General features: G+C 43.4%; 1 protein-coding gene across 1 annotated transcript in view; it reads left to right on the plus strand.

Moving 5' to 3' along the window:
• The first annotated feature begins 85 nt into the window (after window positions 1-85).
• The window catches only part of POLR3B (RNA polymerase III subunit B), a 60,777-nt gene continuing 45,981 nt past the window's right edge, over window positions 86-14,881 (plus strand). Inside the window, exons 1-10 of the mRNA XM_083700046.1 lie at window positions 86-217; window positions 3,249-3,281; window positions 3,642-3,698; window positions 3,798-3,862; window positions 4,616-4,691; window positions 5,171-5,271; window positions 5,436-5,527; window positions 6,097-6,214; window positions 7,365-7,473; window positions 14,119-14,241. Of these exons, the coding sequence (XP_083556172.1) occupies window positions 146-217; window positions 3,249-3,281; window positions 3,642-3,698; window positions 3,798-3,862; window positions 4,616-4,691; window positions 5,171-5,271; window positions 5,436-5,527; window positions 6,097-6,214; window positions 7,365-7,473; window positions 14,119-14,241 (846 nt within the window). The 5' untranslated portion in view covers window positions 86-145. The remainder of the gene's footprint in view (window positions 218-3,248; window positions 3,282-3,641; window positions 3,699-3,797; window positions 3,863-4,615; window positions 4,692-5,170; window positions 5,272-5,435; window positions 5,528-6,096; window positions 6,215-7,364; window positions 7,474-14,118; window positions 14,242-14,881) is intronic.

Here is a 14,881-nt window from a genome sequence, read left to right on the forward strand (position 1 = left end):
CGGATCACTTCTGCGGCGGAACCTCTGCGCTGCGGGCCCAGTTGCATCAGGGTGCCGGTTTCACAGACGTACTCGGTGCGCTCTGCACAGTGCAGGCCGGGCTTTCGTCGCTTTCCCCCCCCCGGACTGGCTGGTTCTCTCTGCCATGGAGACGCTGGCGGCGGAGCTGGGAGCTTCAACTCCGGAGCAAGCGGCGGCTCCCGTAAACACGGTGGAGGTGAGAAGTTGGTAAAAGGAGAAGGAAGCAGGGGAGAGACGGGGGCGGCGCCTTGGGGGCCGAGGCGCCTCCTCGCTATGGAAAACTAAGTACGACGTCTCGGTGCGGCTTCAGGGGGACGCGCGCTCCGGCTTCCCGCTCCGGCTCTTTCGGGCCTTTGTTTGGCCCCCCGAGGCAGAGGGAGGGAGCGCATGCGCAGAGCTCCCCTTGCACTCACCTGATACACTTCCCCGTTTCAGGGACAAGGTTGGCGGGTCCCAGGGTAGTGATGGGATGGGGAACCTGTGGACCCCCAGGTGCTGCTTTTTTTTAAAGACTCCAACTCCCATCTTCCCTGACCGTTTGCCATGCAGGGTGGGCTGATGGGAGTTGGAGTCCAATAGCCTTTGGATGGTCACATGGTCCATATCCCTTGTGTATCTGCACATCAGATGAACTGGAGTTTCCCCATTCAGTATAACTGTAATAGTGATGAGTAGGACTTAGACTTCCTTACTCTTCTTTAAGCTATCTTGGCGAACTTGTTGGTGGGAGAGGGGGCATTGTCCTTGCTCCTAGGTAAAGGTAAAGGGACCCCTGACCATTAGGTCCAGTCACGGACGACTCTGGGGTTGCGGCACTCATCTTGCTTTATTGGCCGAGGGAGCCAGCGTACAGCTTCCAGGTCATGTGGCCAGCATGAGTAAGCCGCTTCTCGCGAACCAGAGCAGCGCACGGAAACGCTGTTTACCTTCCTGCCGGAGCGGTACCTATCTGCTTGCACTTTTGACGTGCTTTTGAACTGCTAGGTTGGCAGGAGCAGGGACCGAGCAACTGGCGCTCACCCCATTGTGGGGATTCGAACTGCCGACCTTCTGATCGGCAAGTCCTAGGCTCTGTGGTTTAACCCACAGCCCCACCCATGTCTACTTACCTGTTAATCCGAATGGCACAAGGCACTTCCACCCACTCTTGTCACATGGACGCTGTCTGGATAATGTTTGTTTGCTATCAACTAAAAAATGCACGTTAAAAAAGAAAGAAAGAAACGTTACTGTAGCACACATAGACAAAAGCCTGCAAGCATTGCCGTCTCTCTTTGTGTCTCTGCTGTTCTGGATCTCCTATGACCGATAGCTTCCTAGGTCTTGAGGTTTGATGAAAAGTTTCAGGGGCTCTAGAAAAGAGGAGCTAAAGTGCAAGGACTGAACTGGTTTCTCTTTGGCTTAATGGGTTATTTTGTGATTTATCAGGAGGGCCATAGCTCAGTGGTAGAGCATCTGCTTTGCATGCAGAATGTCCCAGGTTCGATCCCCAGAATCTCTAAGTAGAGCTGGGAGAGACCCTTGCCTGAAACCCTGGAGAGCTGCTGCCAGTAATGTAAGCTATGTACATTGCCTTGAATTCCATGATGGAAGAGAAGACGACACAGATGGACTTAATAAATAATTAAACCTCAGTCATCCACATCTGTGAGTTAGAGTTATTTTTTTTTTTAATTCTTTTTATTAAGTTTCATTCATCACATACACAAAAAAGAAAATAGCACATAGACATTAAATGAAAACACAAAAATGCACCAACACAAAAGAGAAAAAAAGGGGGGACAGGTCAAAAAAAAAGAAATGAATAAAAATTAAACTAATACATAACATTCACTATCTGACTTCCTTCCCTCCTGATTTCGGACTCCTAGTTTTAAAGATTCCGTTTTTTCAGCTGATATTGGTTATTAGTTTATACATCGGAAGTTTTATAATATACCTGCTATAGTTGGTAGGTTTCTATAATTGCCTTCTATATATGCCATGAATTTAGTCCAATCATTATTCAACTTTGTATTCTTTTGGTTTCTGATTCTCTGCGTCATTTTTGCCAATTCGACAAAGTCATATAGTTTCGTTTGCCACTCCCTCACCGTTGGTATATTTGTACTTTTCCAGTTTTGGGCAATTAACATTCTGGCCGCTGCTGTTGAGTATTGAAATAAGATTTTATCTTCCTTCCTAATTTCCTCCCCAATAATACCTAATAAGAAGGCCTCTGGTTTTTTAGGGAACGTGTATCTAAATATTTTTTTTAACTCATTATATATCATATCCCAAATTTTTTTTATTTCCTCACATGTCCACCACATATGTATAAAGTTGCCTTCTTTTGTTTGCATTTCCAGCAGGCCTTATTTCCAGTCTTATACATCTTGTTTAGTTTCTCTGGTGTTATATACCATCTATGTATCATCTTCTCTAAGTTTTCTATGATTGCCACACTCGCCTTGAATTTTATTCCCTCATTCCACAGTTTTGCCCATTTTTCATATTCTATATTATGTCCCAGGTCTATGGCCCACTTCACCATAACTTCCTTAATCTCTTCATCTTTTGTATCCCATTCTAATAGTATGTTGTACATTTTGGATAGTAACTTAGATTTGCTTTCAATTATTTCTATCTGAAATTTTGATTTCTTGTCATTCATTCCAATTTTTTTGTCTTCTGTCCATATTGCATTGATTTGATGATACTGTAGCCAATTTTTCAACTTCCCCTTCAGCTCCTCATATGGTTTTAGTTTCCAGCTGTCTTCCGATCTTATTAATAAATCTTCATATGTCAATTTTTGCTCCTCCATATTTATTTTTTTAATTGTTAAGATATTTGTTGGGGACAGCCACCAAGGAGTTCTCCATTCTAGCAGTTTTTTGTTTTTTTCCCAAACTTCGTACAATGGACCCCTGATAATATGGTTTGAAAATCCTTTGTGCGCTTTCTCCTTATTTGACCACAGGTAGGCGTGCCAGCCAAACCTGTTGTCTACCCCTTCCAAATCCAATAAGTCGGTATCTTCCAAGGCCTTTTGGCTAAGATCATGTGAGTTATTGACTTTAAGAGCTTGCTTGATGATCTAAAAAGTGTTATTACTACTAATAAGATCAATATCACCCTAGAAGTGAACTAAGCATTTTACATAGAAGAGTATATACCTGTTTAGCTTCTTGAAAATTGATTCCCTATCTTTTAAAAGTTGTTTTATCCTATACCTTTGTTTTCAGGAAAAATGGAGATTACTTCCAGCATTTCTGAAGGTTAGTATATTTGTGCAGTTGCCATTGATGGCATTTACAGGTTTTAATAAATTGAAGTAAATTGAAAATGAAAATCTGAAATAATCTCATTGTTTTCATTAATAAGTACTGCAAGCACTGAATATAGCTGATGTACATTTTCAGTCATGTAAGTGCCCTTCTTTTAGGAAGCATAAATTCATTCTTTGAGTTGGTTGAAAAATTGGTTTTCATGAGTGAGGTTTAAGATTTGGATGGTAAATTTTATTTTGAGTGCTAATTAAATGATGTCTATGCATTTGGATGTTTTTGTTCTGGGCTTTCGCCCCCCCTTTTTTTCTTTTTAATACCCCAGGTAATCTTCCTTTGTGATTATTTTAGGTGAAAGGTCTTGTAAAGCAGCACATAGATTCATTCAATTATTTCATCAATGTAGAGGTAAGATTTATTTTTAAAAGCAACATCAGAAAGATCAACACGTGTAATAAATTGCATGCCCTTCAGCAATGTGTAGACTTAGACTTCTTTTATTTCCAGATTAAGAAAATAATGAAAGCCAATGAGAAAATTACAAGTGATGCTGACCCAATGTGGTACTTAAAGTAAGTCTGACTTTGATTTTGGTGGCGGTGACAGAGAATGTGGGTGGACAGCTGACATATGAGCTTTGTGCTTGAATATCCTGATGTACTTTCTGTGTAGCCCTTAGTCCTTGGGTTAATCTATTTTAATTTAATAAAGCCCTTAAGGTAGTGGAAATCCTTTGTGGAGCAGCATAAATGTACAAAATGGTCTGTGGTGTCACTGATCCAGCTGAATAGGATTCAGTTGCAATATGGTCCATTATGTCCTTTTCTGAAGTTTGGTTTAGGTTACATTTAGCTTTAGGCTTCATTCCTACTTACTGGTAGGCTGCCCATTCTGCTTCATGGACATGCATGCACCCCATCTTAAATGATACTCTTGCCTTACTGTTAACAGATGCAGGGAACCTTTGGCCCTCCAGATGTTGCTGACCTGTAGCTTCCATCATCCCAGGCCATTGGCTGATGAGCGTTGCAGTTCAGGGATATCTGGAGGGCCATTAATTCCTCACATATGCTGTTAAGAGGGTCCCCCCTTTTGGTTCTATACAAAGAAAGATGTCAGCCCAGGAATCTTCCCATTCTTCAAGCAGAATCTGGTGAGCACTTGTATAGCTGAGGGGAAACTATCCCTTTATTTGCTCCCATTAAGATTATGGTGGTTCTTATATATTTCTCATTGGTTTTTAGTAAACCAAAGGTTTAACAAAAGGGAAAGTGAGTTGGGCAACTGGGTTGTATCCCATTTTTAAGTTGGGTCTTTCATTGCAGATACCTCAACATATATGTTGGTACTCCAGATGTTGAAGAAAGCTTTAATGTAACAAGACCTGTTTCTCCTCATGAGGTATTTGCATCTACCCAGCCTTTTTGTACCTTTGTGTGAACCAGCTAATTGAGCTTCTTGTTGTAATTGATGACTATGAAAGAACTGTGACTGATTTTTCGTCATATTATGTCCCAAAGAGTATACTACTGTTGCATGGTGCATTTTTGTTACTCATATTTTGTCTTCAGTTGTTAATTGTATATTGATGTCTGAAGCACCTGCAAGACTAGGTTAGGCTTTTCACTGCTGCAAATAGTCAGATATTTGAAGAGAGAAGCTACCATGTCTCATCTGAGGGAGGACTTGCATGTGCTGTGTGTGTTGCAATATATAGACTTGCTTCTTTGCAGTAACTTAAGGGAAAAAATCTAGCAAATAAATTTTAGTCTCTAGGATTTTTAATGATTGAGGATTGGAAAGAGAACAAATATGAGGACTGCAAAGGAGTGTTGCGTTCCACCTGAAAAATATTTAACCGTGTGGCTCTTCTCTTTAAGTGTCGCTTGAGAGATATGACGTATTCTGCCCCAATTACAGTAGACATTGAGTACACCCGAGGTAGCCAGAGAATTATTCGCAATGCATTACCTGTTGGCAGGTAAGATACCAATATAAAGATAAATACTACTTTTGTGTGTTGGTTATGTTCTGTGTTAATTGCTGTGATAAAATGTGAGAGACTTGTTTTGCTTTTAATCAAAGAGGGCAATCCAGTGTGTACTCTGAGCCTGCAAGGTAATTTTTACTTTGGTGTTCTTGCAGGATGCCAGTAATGTTGCGCAGTTCCAATTGCGTCCTTACTGGAAAAACTCCAGCAGAATTTGCCAAGCTTAACGAATGCCCTTTAGATCCAGGTAACAACATTTTCTAATAGTGTTTGTTCCTTTTGAATGAGTTGTGATCCCTTTTACTATGTTACTCAATGGAGCCTTCTAACACGTGAGCTGCTACAGATTATGGAATGAGAGATTTTCAGACTGTAGAGGGGTCTTCGTGAAGTTTCTGCTTTGATTAGAGCAGTTTACTAAGGTTCCTACCCAGGGACAGGGAATTACCATTGGTAGCTACAAGCCTTGTCATCTACTTGCTGACAGATTTCACAAGTATTCCTGGAATCTTCCAAGACTTTGTCTATGCTGCTTCTGGTTTCAGGAGGTCATGATAGCACAATGGAGAATTTCACTAGATAGCCATCTTAAGTTCATACTGAGGGAAGTAGGTCCATGCATTAAGGTGCCTTCTTCGGTTTACTGAAGGCATTGTATAGCAGTCTCTGCAATTACAAGTGGAATCGGAGATTTCCTCACTAAATACTGCAGGCCAGTGTAGCTGACAAAGCAAAAATGTACATTTCAGAGGTTTGCAAAGTCCATAAATGTTTAAAACTAATGTCAATCGAGATTTTCCATTCTCCACTGGACAGGTGGCTACTTCATTGTCAAAGGTGTAGAGAAGGTAATTCTTATTCAAGAGCAGTTATCGAAAAACAGAATAATTGTGGAAGCTGACAGAAAAGGGACGGTTGGCGCATCAGTTACCAGGTAAAAGAACTCATTAGTAACTTTAGGCCGGTTTCCTATGATACCACGGCTGGGATCAAAATAATTACTTTAGGCACAGCCAGCAGTCTGGGCATGCCTAGTTGATGAGGGTGCTATTTGTGCCCTACTTTTCCTCCAAGGTGGGATACACAGCTTTCTCCCTTCTCCATTTATCCTCACAGTCCTTACAACAACAACTACGTGAGGAAAGTTAGGCCGAGTGAGCATGATTGGCCCAAGGTCACTCAGTGAAGCTTCATGGCTGAGTGGGGATTTGAGCTTACACCTCCCTGGTCTTAACCAACGCATTAACCACTGCACTACACAGATTCCCCCCTTTTTTCTTTGAAAAAAGTGGCAGCCTGCTCAGTGCCATATAACAAACTGCTTTTGAACATTACTTACCTAACTGAAAAGCGGCTTTCTATATTTCATTGTGGTGGCAGGGTGAGTTTGAGGAAACATGAGTTCAAAGTTCCACTGAGTATACAGAACTAGTTGTACGCTCATACAAAGATCATGGAAAGAGCCTTGTGTTTGAATACGTTTTTCATGCACATTTGGTAACCTTTTGTTAAACGTAATTCCAAATGTTTGCAACTTGGTCCTTAAAAATAACAGAGCAGAAGTTCAACCAAAGCTTTGTGGGAGGCGGGAACCATTTTGGTTAGTCTAAAATAAGTGGATCAGTAGAAAATGCAAAGTTTGCTCTATTTTAAGTGCTCCGAAAAATGCAGCATGCCTGTGTTCTGAAAACACCGGCAGTTAGTCAGACAAAATTATTTATTTAATCTCTGCAAACCAAGAATTAAATATGGTACAAAAGACAGAATAGATAACCACTTACAGTACCAGTGGAGAACAGATGACCCTCCAGATCTTACTGGACTCCAGCTCCCTTCAGCCCCAGCCAGCATGGCCAGCAGCATCTGGAGGATGATAGGTTCCCCTTCCCTGGCTTACAGGTGTGCAATCAAAGGAGACATGAATTGGAAGGAGGTTGGCACAGTAATAAGATCCCAGGTTTTATGCACAAAAAACCTTCGCAATCCTGTGTTCTGATGTACAAAGCCATGATAAGTTCCCCCCCCTCACTGTCAGGGTTTGTAGAATTAATGAGGTCTTTCCTTTTCTTTTTACAAATGTGTAGTTCTACTCATGAAAAGAAGAGCAGAACTAATATAACCGTGAAGCAAGGAAGATTCTACCTTAAGCATAACACCCTGTCGGAAGATATTCCCATTGCAATAATCTTCAAGGTAATTTTTTAAAAGAACAATCTCCATTATCAGTGCTTGGAGTACAATCCTGTACGTGTCACTGAGTTCAGTGGGGCTTTCTCACAGGTAAGCCTGTATAAAATTACAGCCTAGAACAGTTTATAGAAGAACTTCAAATACTTAGTATAAAGGGGGAAATAATAGAATCGTAGAATTTTAGAGTTGGAAGCGGCCACAAGGGTCATTTAGTCTAGCCTCTGCAATGCAGAATTTTTTTTGCCCAACATGGACCTCAAACCCACAGCCCTGAGGTTAAGAGTCAATATTTATTTATCTTTGTTCTTTGTCTATGTTCAGGTTTCTTTTAGCTGTTTGCTCTACACCGTAGGAAACTTTTATTTGCTAGTCTTGAAGTGTTGGGTTATACCTTGACATAATGTGAGGTTCATCTTTGGCACAATTGCCATTACTTTTGCCTGGGGTTTTTTTAAGCCAATAAAAATGAAAAAGGAGGAAAAGGCAGGGGTAGGGGAGATGGGGGGGGGGGGAATAAAAGTGAGTTGCAGGCAGGGATGTTTGAGAATTTCAATTTGCAGGTTGGAACTTACCGTATTTTTTGCCCCATAGGGCGCACCGGCCCATAGGGCACACCTAGTTTTTTGGGGAGGAAATAAAAAAAAAAAATATATTTCCCCCCCAGGCGTGGGGCTGGGGCGGGGGAAGCCCAAGCTTCCCCCGACCCCAGCCCCCAGAACAGGCTGCTATCCGCAAGCCATGGGAGCCCGGCGGGAAGTCGCGCCAGTCTCCCCAGGCTTGCAGATATCTGCCCGAAGCCGGGGTGTGTTCCGCTGCGCTCCCCGGGTTTCGGGCTGCAGGCTGCTGTCCGCAAGCCGTGGGAGCCCAGTGCGACTTCCCGCCGGGCTCCCATGGCTTGTGGAGAGCTGTCCGCAAGCCCGGGCTGCGCTCCGCTGCGCGCCCCGGGCTTTGGGCAGCAGGCTGCTATCTGCAAGCCTAGGGAGCCCTGCGGGAACCCCCGTGGGCTCCCCAGGCTTGCGGATATCTGCCCGAAGCTTGGAGAGCAAGAGGGGTTGGTGCGCACCGATCCCTCTCGCTCTCCAGGCTTCAGCAAAAGCCTGCACTCGCCCCGTAGGACGCACACACATTTCCCCTTCATTTTTGGAGGGGAAAAAGTGCATCCTATAGGGCAAAAAATACGGTAATTTTTCAGTGCTTTCGCACTTCATGAAATTTCCTACACAGTTCTTGGTTCAAAAATAGTATCAAAATGCCTTGAGAAAATGCATACCTTGAGAGAATGCAATTTTTCATGTGGATTTTTTTCCCCTTTAAGATTTGATTGGAATCTTTCCCAGTGAGAGCATCAGCTATTGGCCAGAATGTTGGCTTGGTCATATTGGTTCTATATTTAGTTCATTTCCTGTTTTATATAATGTATTCAGCTGCTAGAACAGCTTTAGGGATTGTGCCAAACGATACCCTAAAAAGATCGCAGAGCACTGCCAGAAGAGGGCAGCACTTGCTTGTAACTTAAATGTGTAAATAATGCTGTGTGGATGTAACAGGGTGGGATTTGTGGACTGGATTGCTACCTTATCTATTTTAAGGTAGAACATCTATAATAGTTAAGGGACTACTGCACAGAATGCTAATTTGTGTCGCTTTCAATCACATTATACTTTAAAATAATTCTTCCCATTTATATATTTTTTTAATTAGGAATGTACTGCGTAGGGAAGTAATGTCTAACCCTTCCTCCTATTGCGATTGTAACCACACATCTGGTGGTACAAGTGGAATTATAAAAATGTTTCCATTGGTACCAAGTTGTGACTGCAAAAAAATTCTGCCAGAAGCAAGACTGGCATTTGGTGCTGGATTTAAATCCAGTGCTGACAGCAAGCCCCACTCTTGACAGGGATTGGCTCTGATCAGGTACTCTTCACAGGAGCCAATCCTGTGGAGCTCTTCTTGCAAACATTGGCAGAATTTAAAGGACACAAAATGTTCCCCATGCCTGCTTTAGAATGTCTGTAAACCACGAGGCTGGTGGAAGTAACACCCCCCACAGTGTTTCTGCAACACACTATAGTTGACCACTGCGGGAGGAGTTAAGAATAAACATTTTATTATTTTCTTGTACTTTTTTTGTTTGATATGGTGAGGATCAGCTGGAGCCCTGAGTAAAAATCTAGGGCCAGTTGCCACCGTTTTACACAGACTTCATGTGCACTTCTCCAAGACTTAACTAATGGAATAATCTCCAAAGCCTGCCCGAGGCCGTTTCTCCCCTTACTTTAGAAAAAAGCATGAGTGCCTTCTTGAGGATTCTGTAAGCAGGGATATATTATATCAGTGGCAATTAAAGTTTAATTTTAATTCTTTGGGGGATTAGTTCAACTGAGTTCACTTGCAAATGAATAAGTTTGTATCTAGTACAGTTTGACTGATTAGTTGGGCTGCTGATTGGGTATACTGGGGAAATAAATGAATTAATGTTTATTTATAAATAAATGATCTTGTACAGCTTTTGAATAATGAATTGATCAGTGGGCATACCAGGGAAATAAATAAATAAATTTCCGTTTGTGAATAAATACATTTATATTTACTCTCTTTTGGAGATAACTACTTGGGTTGTTGATTGGTGGGTACATTGGGGTAATAACTCACGAACAGCAAATGCTACTCAGAATAACAGACAGCCCCAAAAATTACTTCCCCAAAATGACCTAAGCCATTCTTATGTATGATGGAAGCCATCCAGAGTGGCTATGGTAACCCAGTCAGATGGGTGGAGTATAAATAATAAAATCATCATCATTATTAGAAAAAAGGCACCCCCCAAAAGAACAAGGCAACTCCCATCCACATAATTCATCCCAGTAAACCCCAGAAGCAATCCCCAATAATGCCAGGTGGCACTGTGGGTTAAACCACAGAGCCTAGGACTTGCTGATCAAAAGGTCGGCGGTTCGAATCCCCGTGATGGGGTGAGCTCGTGTTGCTCGGTCCCTGCTCCTGCCTACCTAGCAGTTCAAAAGCATGTCAAAGCGCAAGTAGATAAATAGGTACCGCTCTGGCGGGAAGGTCAACGGCGTTTCTGTGCGCTGCTCTGGTTCGCCAGAAGCGGCTTAGTCATGCTGACCACATGACCCAGAAGCTGTACGTTGGCTCCATCGGTCAATAAAGCGAGATGAGCGCCGCAACCCCGGAGTCGGTCACGACTAGACCTAATGGTCAGGGGTCCCTTTACCTTTTTAAGGAACCTGAATGCAATCAGTAATTAGGAGGCAGTGGTTCTGGAGATGCTGTTGTGAAGAGGGCAGCAGAGGAAGTCAGTCACACACTGGCCAGAGGAGAGTTACTCACAAACCCCTTGAGATAACTCCACAGCCTTCCAGGGGTCTGCAGCCCACTGATCAATATCTAGTACTGTCAGAAAGCTGTTATACTGGTGCATGTCTTCCAGTGTGGTGCTCAGCACATGCACTCCCACCCCAGGGTTCTTTTTTATGGCTGCAAATCAATTTGAGTGGTACATAATGGAAATATAAATAATATAAATAGAGCTGCTTCGTAAGCTGCACGCCTTTGGAATGGCAAGCCGTGTCTAAGCCAGAGGGAGCTGCAATCTGCTGCTATTCCTTGTATATGCAACTGCTTCAAATGCAACTGAATACTCAGCATGTCTGTGCATGCAGTGTAATATGTGAAATGACCTTTAAAATTGTGACATTCTGCAGCAAGGACTAGAGTTTCATAGCTGGGGGGTCTGTGGAATCTGGGACCAAGGGACTGGAAGCTTTCATCTAAAGCAGGGATGGAAAACCTGCTTGGGAAGCCAGATGGTATTGGACCAGTTGCATGGTCATTGACCATTGGTAATGCTGGTTATTGGGAGTCCAGAAACATCTGGAGGACACAGAGGTTCCCCGGCTTCTCTAAAGCAGCTATAGCTGCCTGATGCCTCCTGCTCATGTCTGTTATCTGGGGGAAGAAGTTGCAAGGGAGAGGGCAAAGCCATAGGCAGTACTATTTAAAGTCCTTCGTTGACATGCTTGGCTTGAGCATTAGGGACAACTTCTTCTACCCTCAACTACTTGCTGCATGGCCAGGGGTGTTGTAGGTGGAGTTGTTAGCAGTAAAACCAGCTGTTTAGAGCACCACTACTGTCACTTAGCTGTGTGGGGTCTGGAACATCTTCACGGCACTGGGAGTATGTATTTCAGAGCACTGCCATGTGCTGCCTTCTGTAATGTGTAATTTCCTAAACAACATTTTGTAGGGGCCAATGGCTGCAGCAAATGCTTTCTAAAAGGAATAGGCCCAGTGATCACATTTAATTAGGTAGGAATTTAATGCAGTTTAAAGAGAATGTGAGTTGGAGGTGCATTGTCTGTTTACAGTGAGCCCAAGAGTACACTGTGTGTTCGCTGGTGTATCTTTGTTATGCCTAGTTTAAAGAGAAATATTAATGCAAGGCATAGCTTTTCACCCTTCCAACTTCTGAGAAGCATATTGTAGCTCTGCCAAAAAGAGGTGTTATTGACTTTATTCCCTGTTTCTTGATATGGCAGAACTCCAGACAAATATGTGAAAGGAGAAGCTTTAGCATTATCTAGAATGTACAAAGGCCCGCACTGCTGGCTGATGCCTTGAAACACTTTATTCACAGAGAGATTGGGGAGATTTTCCTTTCTAAACCTGTTAAACATTTTCTTAACGTATTAAGCCTCTTTTACAATATCAGCTATAACCTGGTGCTTAAGGATCTATGGAAAAAACCGAGATAAAACGGCTTTCAAGACTTTCTGTGTGAAATCCTTTTTCTTTGCCTTCCCTTTCCCTCTCTCCAACCCATGAGAGGCAACTTGTGAGGCAATTTACCAGTGCCTGTGATTGAGTGCACCTGCCTGGGGACGGAGCAGAGCTGCCTCCAGGGTTGAGGGTTCCTGGACAAATTGCCCTCTAGTGGGTCCCCTCCTGTGCCAGTTATCTCTGACAGGATTTTGTGACCTTGGCAAAAATTATTTGGGCAGGCAGACATGTAGCCACTATTACGCCTTGCTGCCATTATACAGTGGTACCTTGGGATACATACGCTTCAGGTTACATACACTTCAGGTTACAGACTCCGCTAACCTAGAAATAGTGCTTCAGGTTAAGAACTTTGCTTCAGGATGAGAACAGAAATCATGCTCCGGCGGCGCAGCAGCAGCGGGAGGCCCCATTAGCTAAAGTGGTGCTTCAGGTTAAGAACAGTTTCAGGTTAAGAACGGACCTCCGGAATGAATTAAGTACTTACCCCGAGGTACCACTGTAATGCAATGCAGGGGGTTTGGCCCTTGAGGCCCCTTCGAACTCCATGATTCTATAATTTCCTACACTGTGTCATTGACACTGGGGGAAATTAAAACAATGGTTCCAAGTACCCTCACATGGGGCCCAATGGAGCAGCATTGACTCTCGGCTTGAGGGAGCAGACCTCAGCACAGTTATGGTGGGACCTGCCATGGTGTTAGGACCCCAGCAGCTGCCTGAAGATGTCGTGTGCTGACATTGAGCTTGGTTGGGGAAATCTTACCAGAATGCATTTTGAGGCAATGGAAGAAATGTGGGGGAGGTTAATTCAGCACGGTACAGGTGCAAGGCTGCCGATTGGCTGGCAGCATCCACATGATGTTCATGAGTTCCATGCACCTGCACAGTGCATGCTGAAGGAGTGTCTCCACACACACACACACACACACACACACCAATCGTTCTACCCGGAAACTGAGGTCCAGCGCCAAGGGCCTTCTGGAGGTTCCCTCACTGCGAGAGGCCAAGTTACAGGGAACCAGGCAGAGGGCCTTCTCGGTAGTGGCGCCCACCCTGTGGAACGCCCTCCCACCAGATGTCAAAGAGAAAAACAACTACCAGACTTTTAGAAGACATCTGAAGGCAGCCCTATTTAGGGAAGCTTTTATGTTTGATGTATTACGGTATTTTAATATTTTGTTGGAAGCCGCCCAGAGTGGCTGGGGAAGCCCAGCCAGATGGGCAGGGTATAAATAATTTATTATTATTATTATATTCTTATTATTACCCTCCCTTATCTACTTCAATAGCACCAAGTTACCCCTCCTTCAGGCAGCAGTGTTCAGTGGCAAATGTTGGAAGCCTCCTGTGAACCACCTAACTGAGCAGCTACTGCTGAAAAAGGGAGCTAATCATCACCAGCTATGCACAAAATCGTTAGCAAGTTTGCATAACTTGAGAGAGAGGGTGTGTGTATAAAAAGATACCATTCATTCCTTTCCTGTAGCTCTTCAACAGGCTTCCTCTGTTGCATTTGTCCCATAGCAGAGCATTGCTTCTTATTAAACTATGTGAGGTTTCTTCTGCAAATGAGCTGCCATTAGCGTTACTCTGCTGCTTTCGTTTGTGTTTCCTGCTGCTGCTGCTGCTGCTGCTGCTTTGGCTTATCAAGATTTCCATTTCATAGTTTGAGTATGAGCTGCTGCCAGTGCCAGATGGCCCTGTTTCTGAGGAGAAGTCGCTTAGGGTTAGGAGTAATACTGACTACAATGACAAAATTAGCATAAGCAAATGTCAGCAAGTTAGCACCAAGCCAACATTCTTTCTCTCCTTTTCTACCTTTTCCCCCCTTCCCTCTTCTAGGCTATGGGCGTTGAGAGTGACCAGGAGATTGTGCAGATGATTGGTACAGAGGAGCATGTGATGGCTGCATTTGGTCCCAGCTTGGAGGAGTGCCAAAAAGCTCAGATTTTCACACAGATGCAGGTGTGTGACATTTCGAAAATGGCTTCTTAGTTTTGCTTGTTGTGAGCTGATGGAACGGCTCAGAGAATGCACTGGCCACAATCTTCTGTCTGTCAAGCCCCTTTGCTTTCTGTAGATTGGAAAAGTTATTTTCCAAGTAAGAAAGTCCATCTCTGAGAGCTGATCTGTGCATTACTCAGGCTGAGGTGGATGAGTTTTGAGCATGGCTAAAAGTGGACATAGAATGAACATTACAGTGCAAAAGATGGGGAAATTGTTTGGGAGGACTGTGTAAGTAAGCAGCAAAATTAGCATGACCTCAAGAGATCATTTTATACATTTTGACTCTAGCTGTTCTTTCCTGTTTCAGTCCTTCTCAGAGTCCAGTTCTTTATTAACAAAATTCTACTTTGGCTTGCATGATTAGCAGAAATGTTGGGTATTCTTGAGCCTTTCAGACAGGAGTTATTACAACAGTAGTCACTAGAGGACCACTGACCAGAACACCAGAACATGGGGTTTTTGTTCATGGAAGGTTAAAATCATACTAGGAAATATAATTATTGTTAGTATTGTTAGATGTGTACCTTTGGGCAGTATCCAAAGAGTAATTCCATTAGTGCAAGGACTCCTGGCTGTGCAATGGAGCTTCCTCCTCACT

Source organism: Podarcis gaigeae (assembly GCF_964106915.1).
Source record: "Podarcis gaigeae genome assembly, chromosome: 10".
NCBI classification, from domain to species: domain Eukaryota; kingdom Metazoa; phylum Chordata; class Lepidosauria; order Squamata; family Lacertidae; genus Podarcis; species Podarcis gaigeae.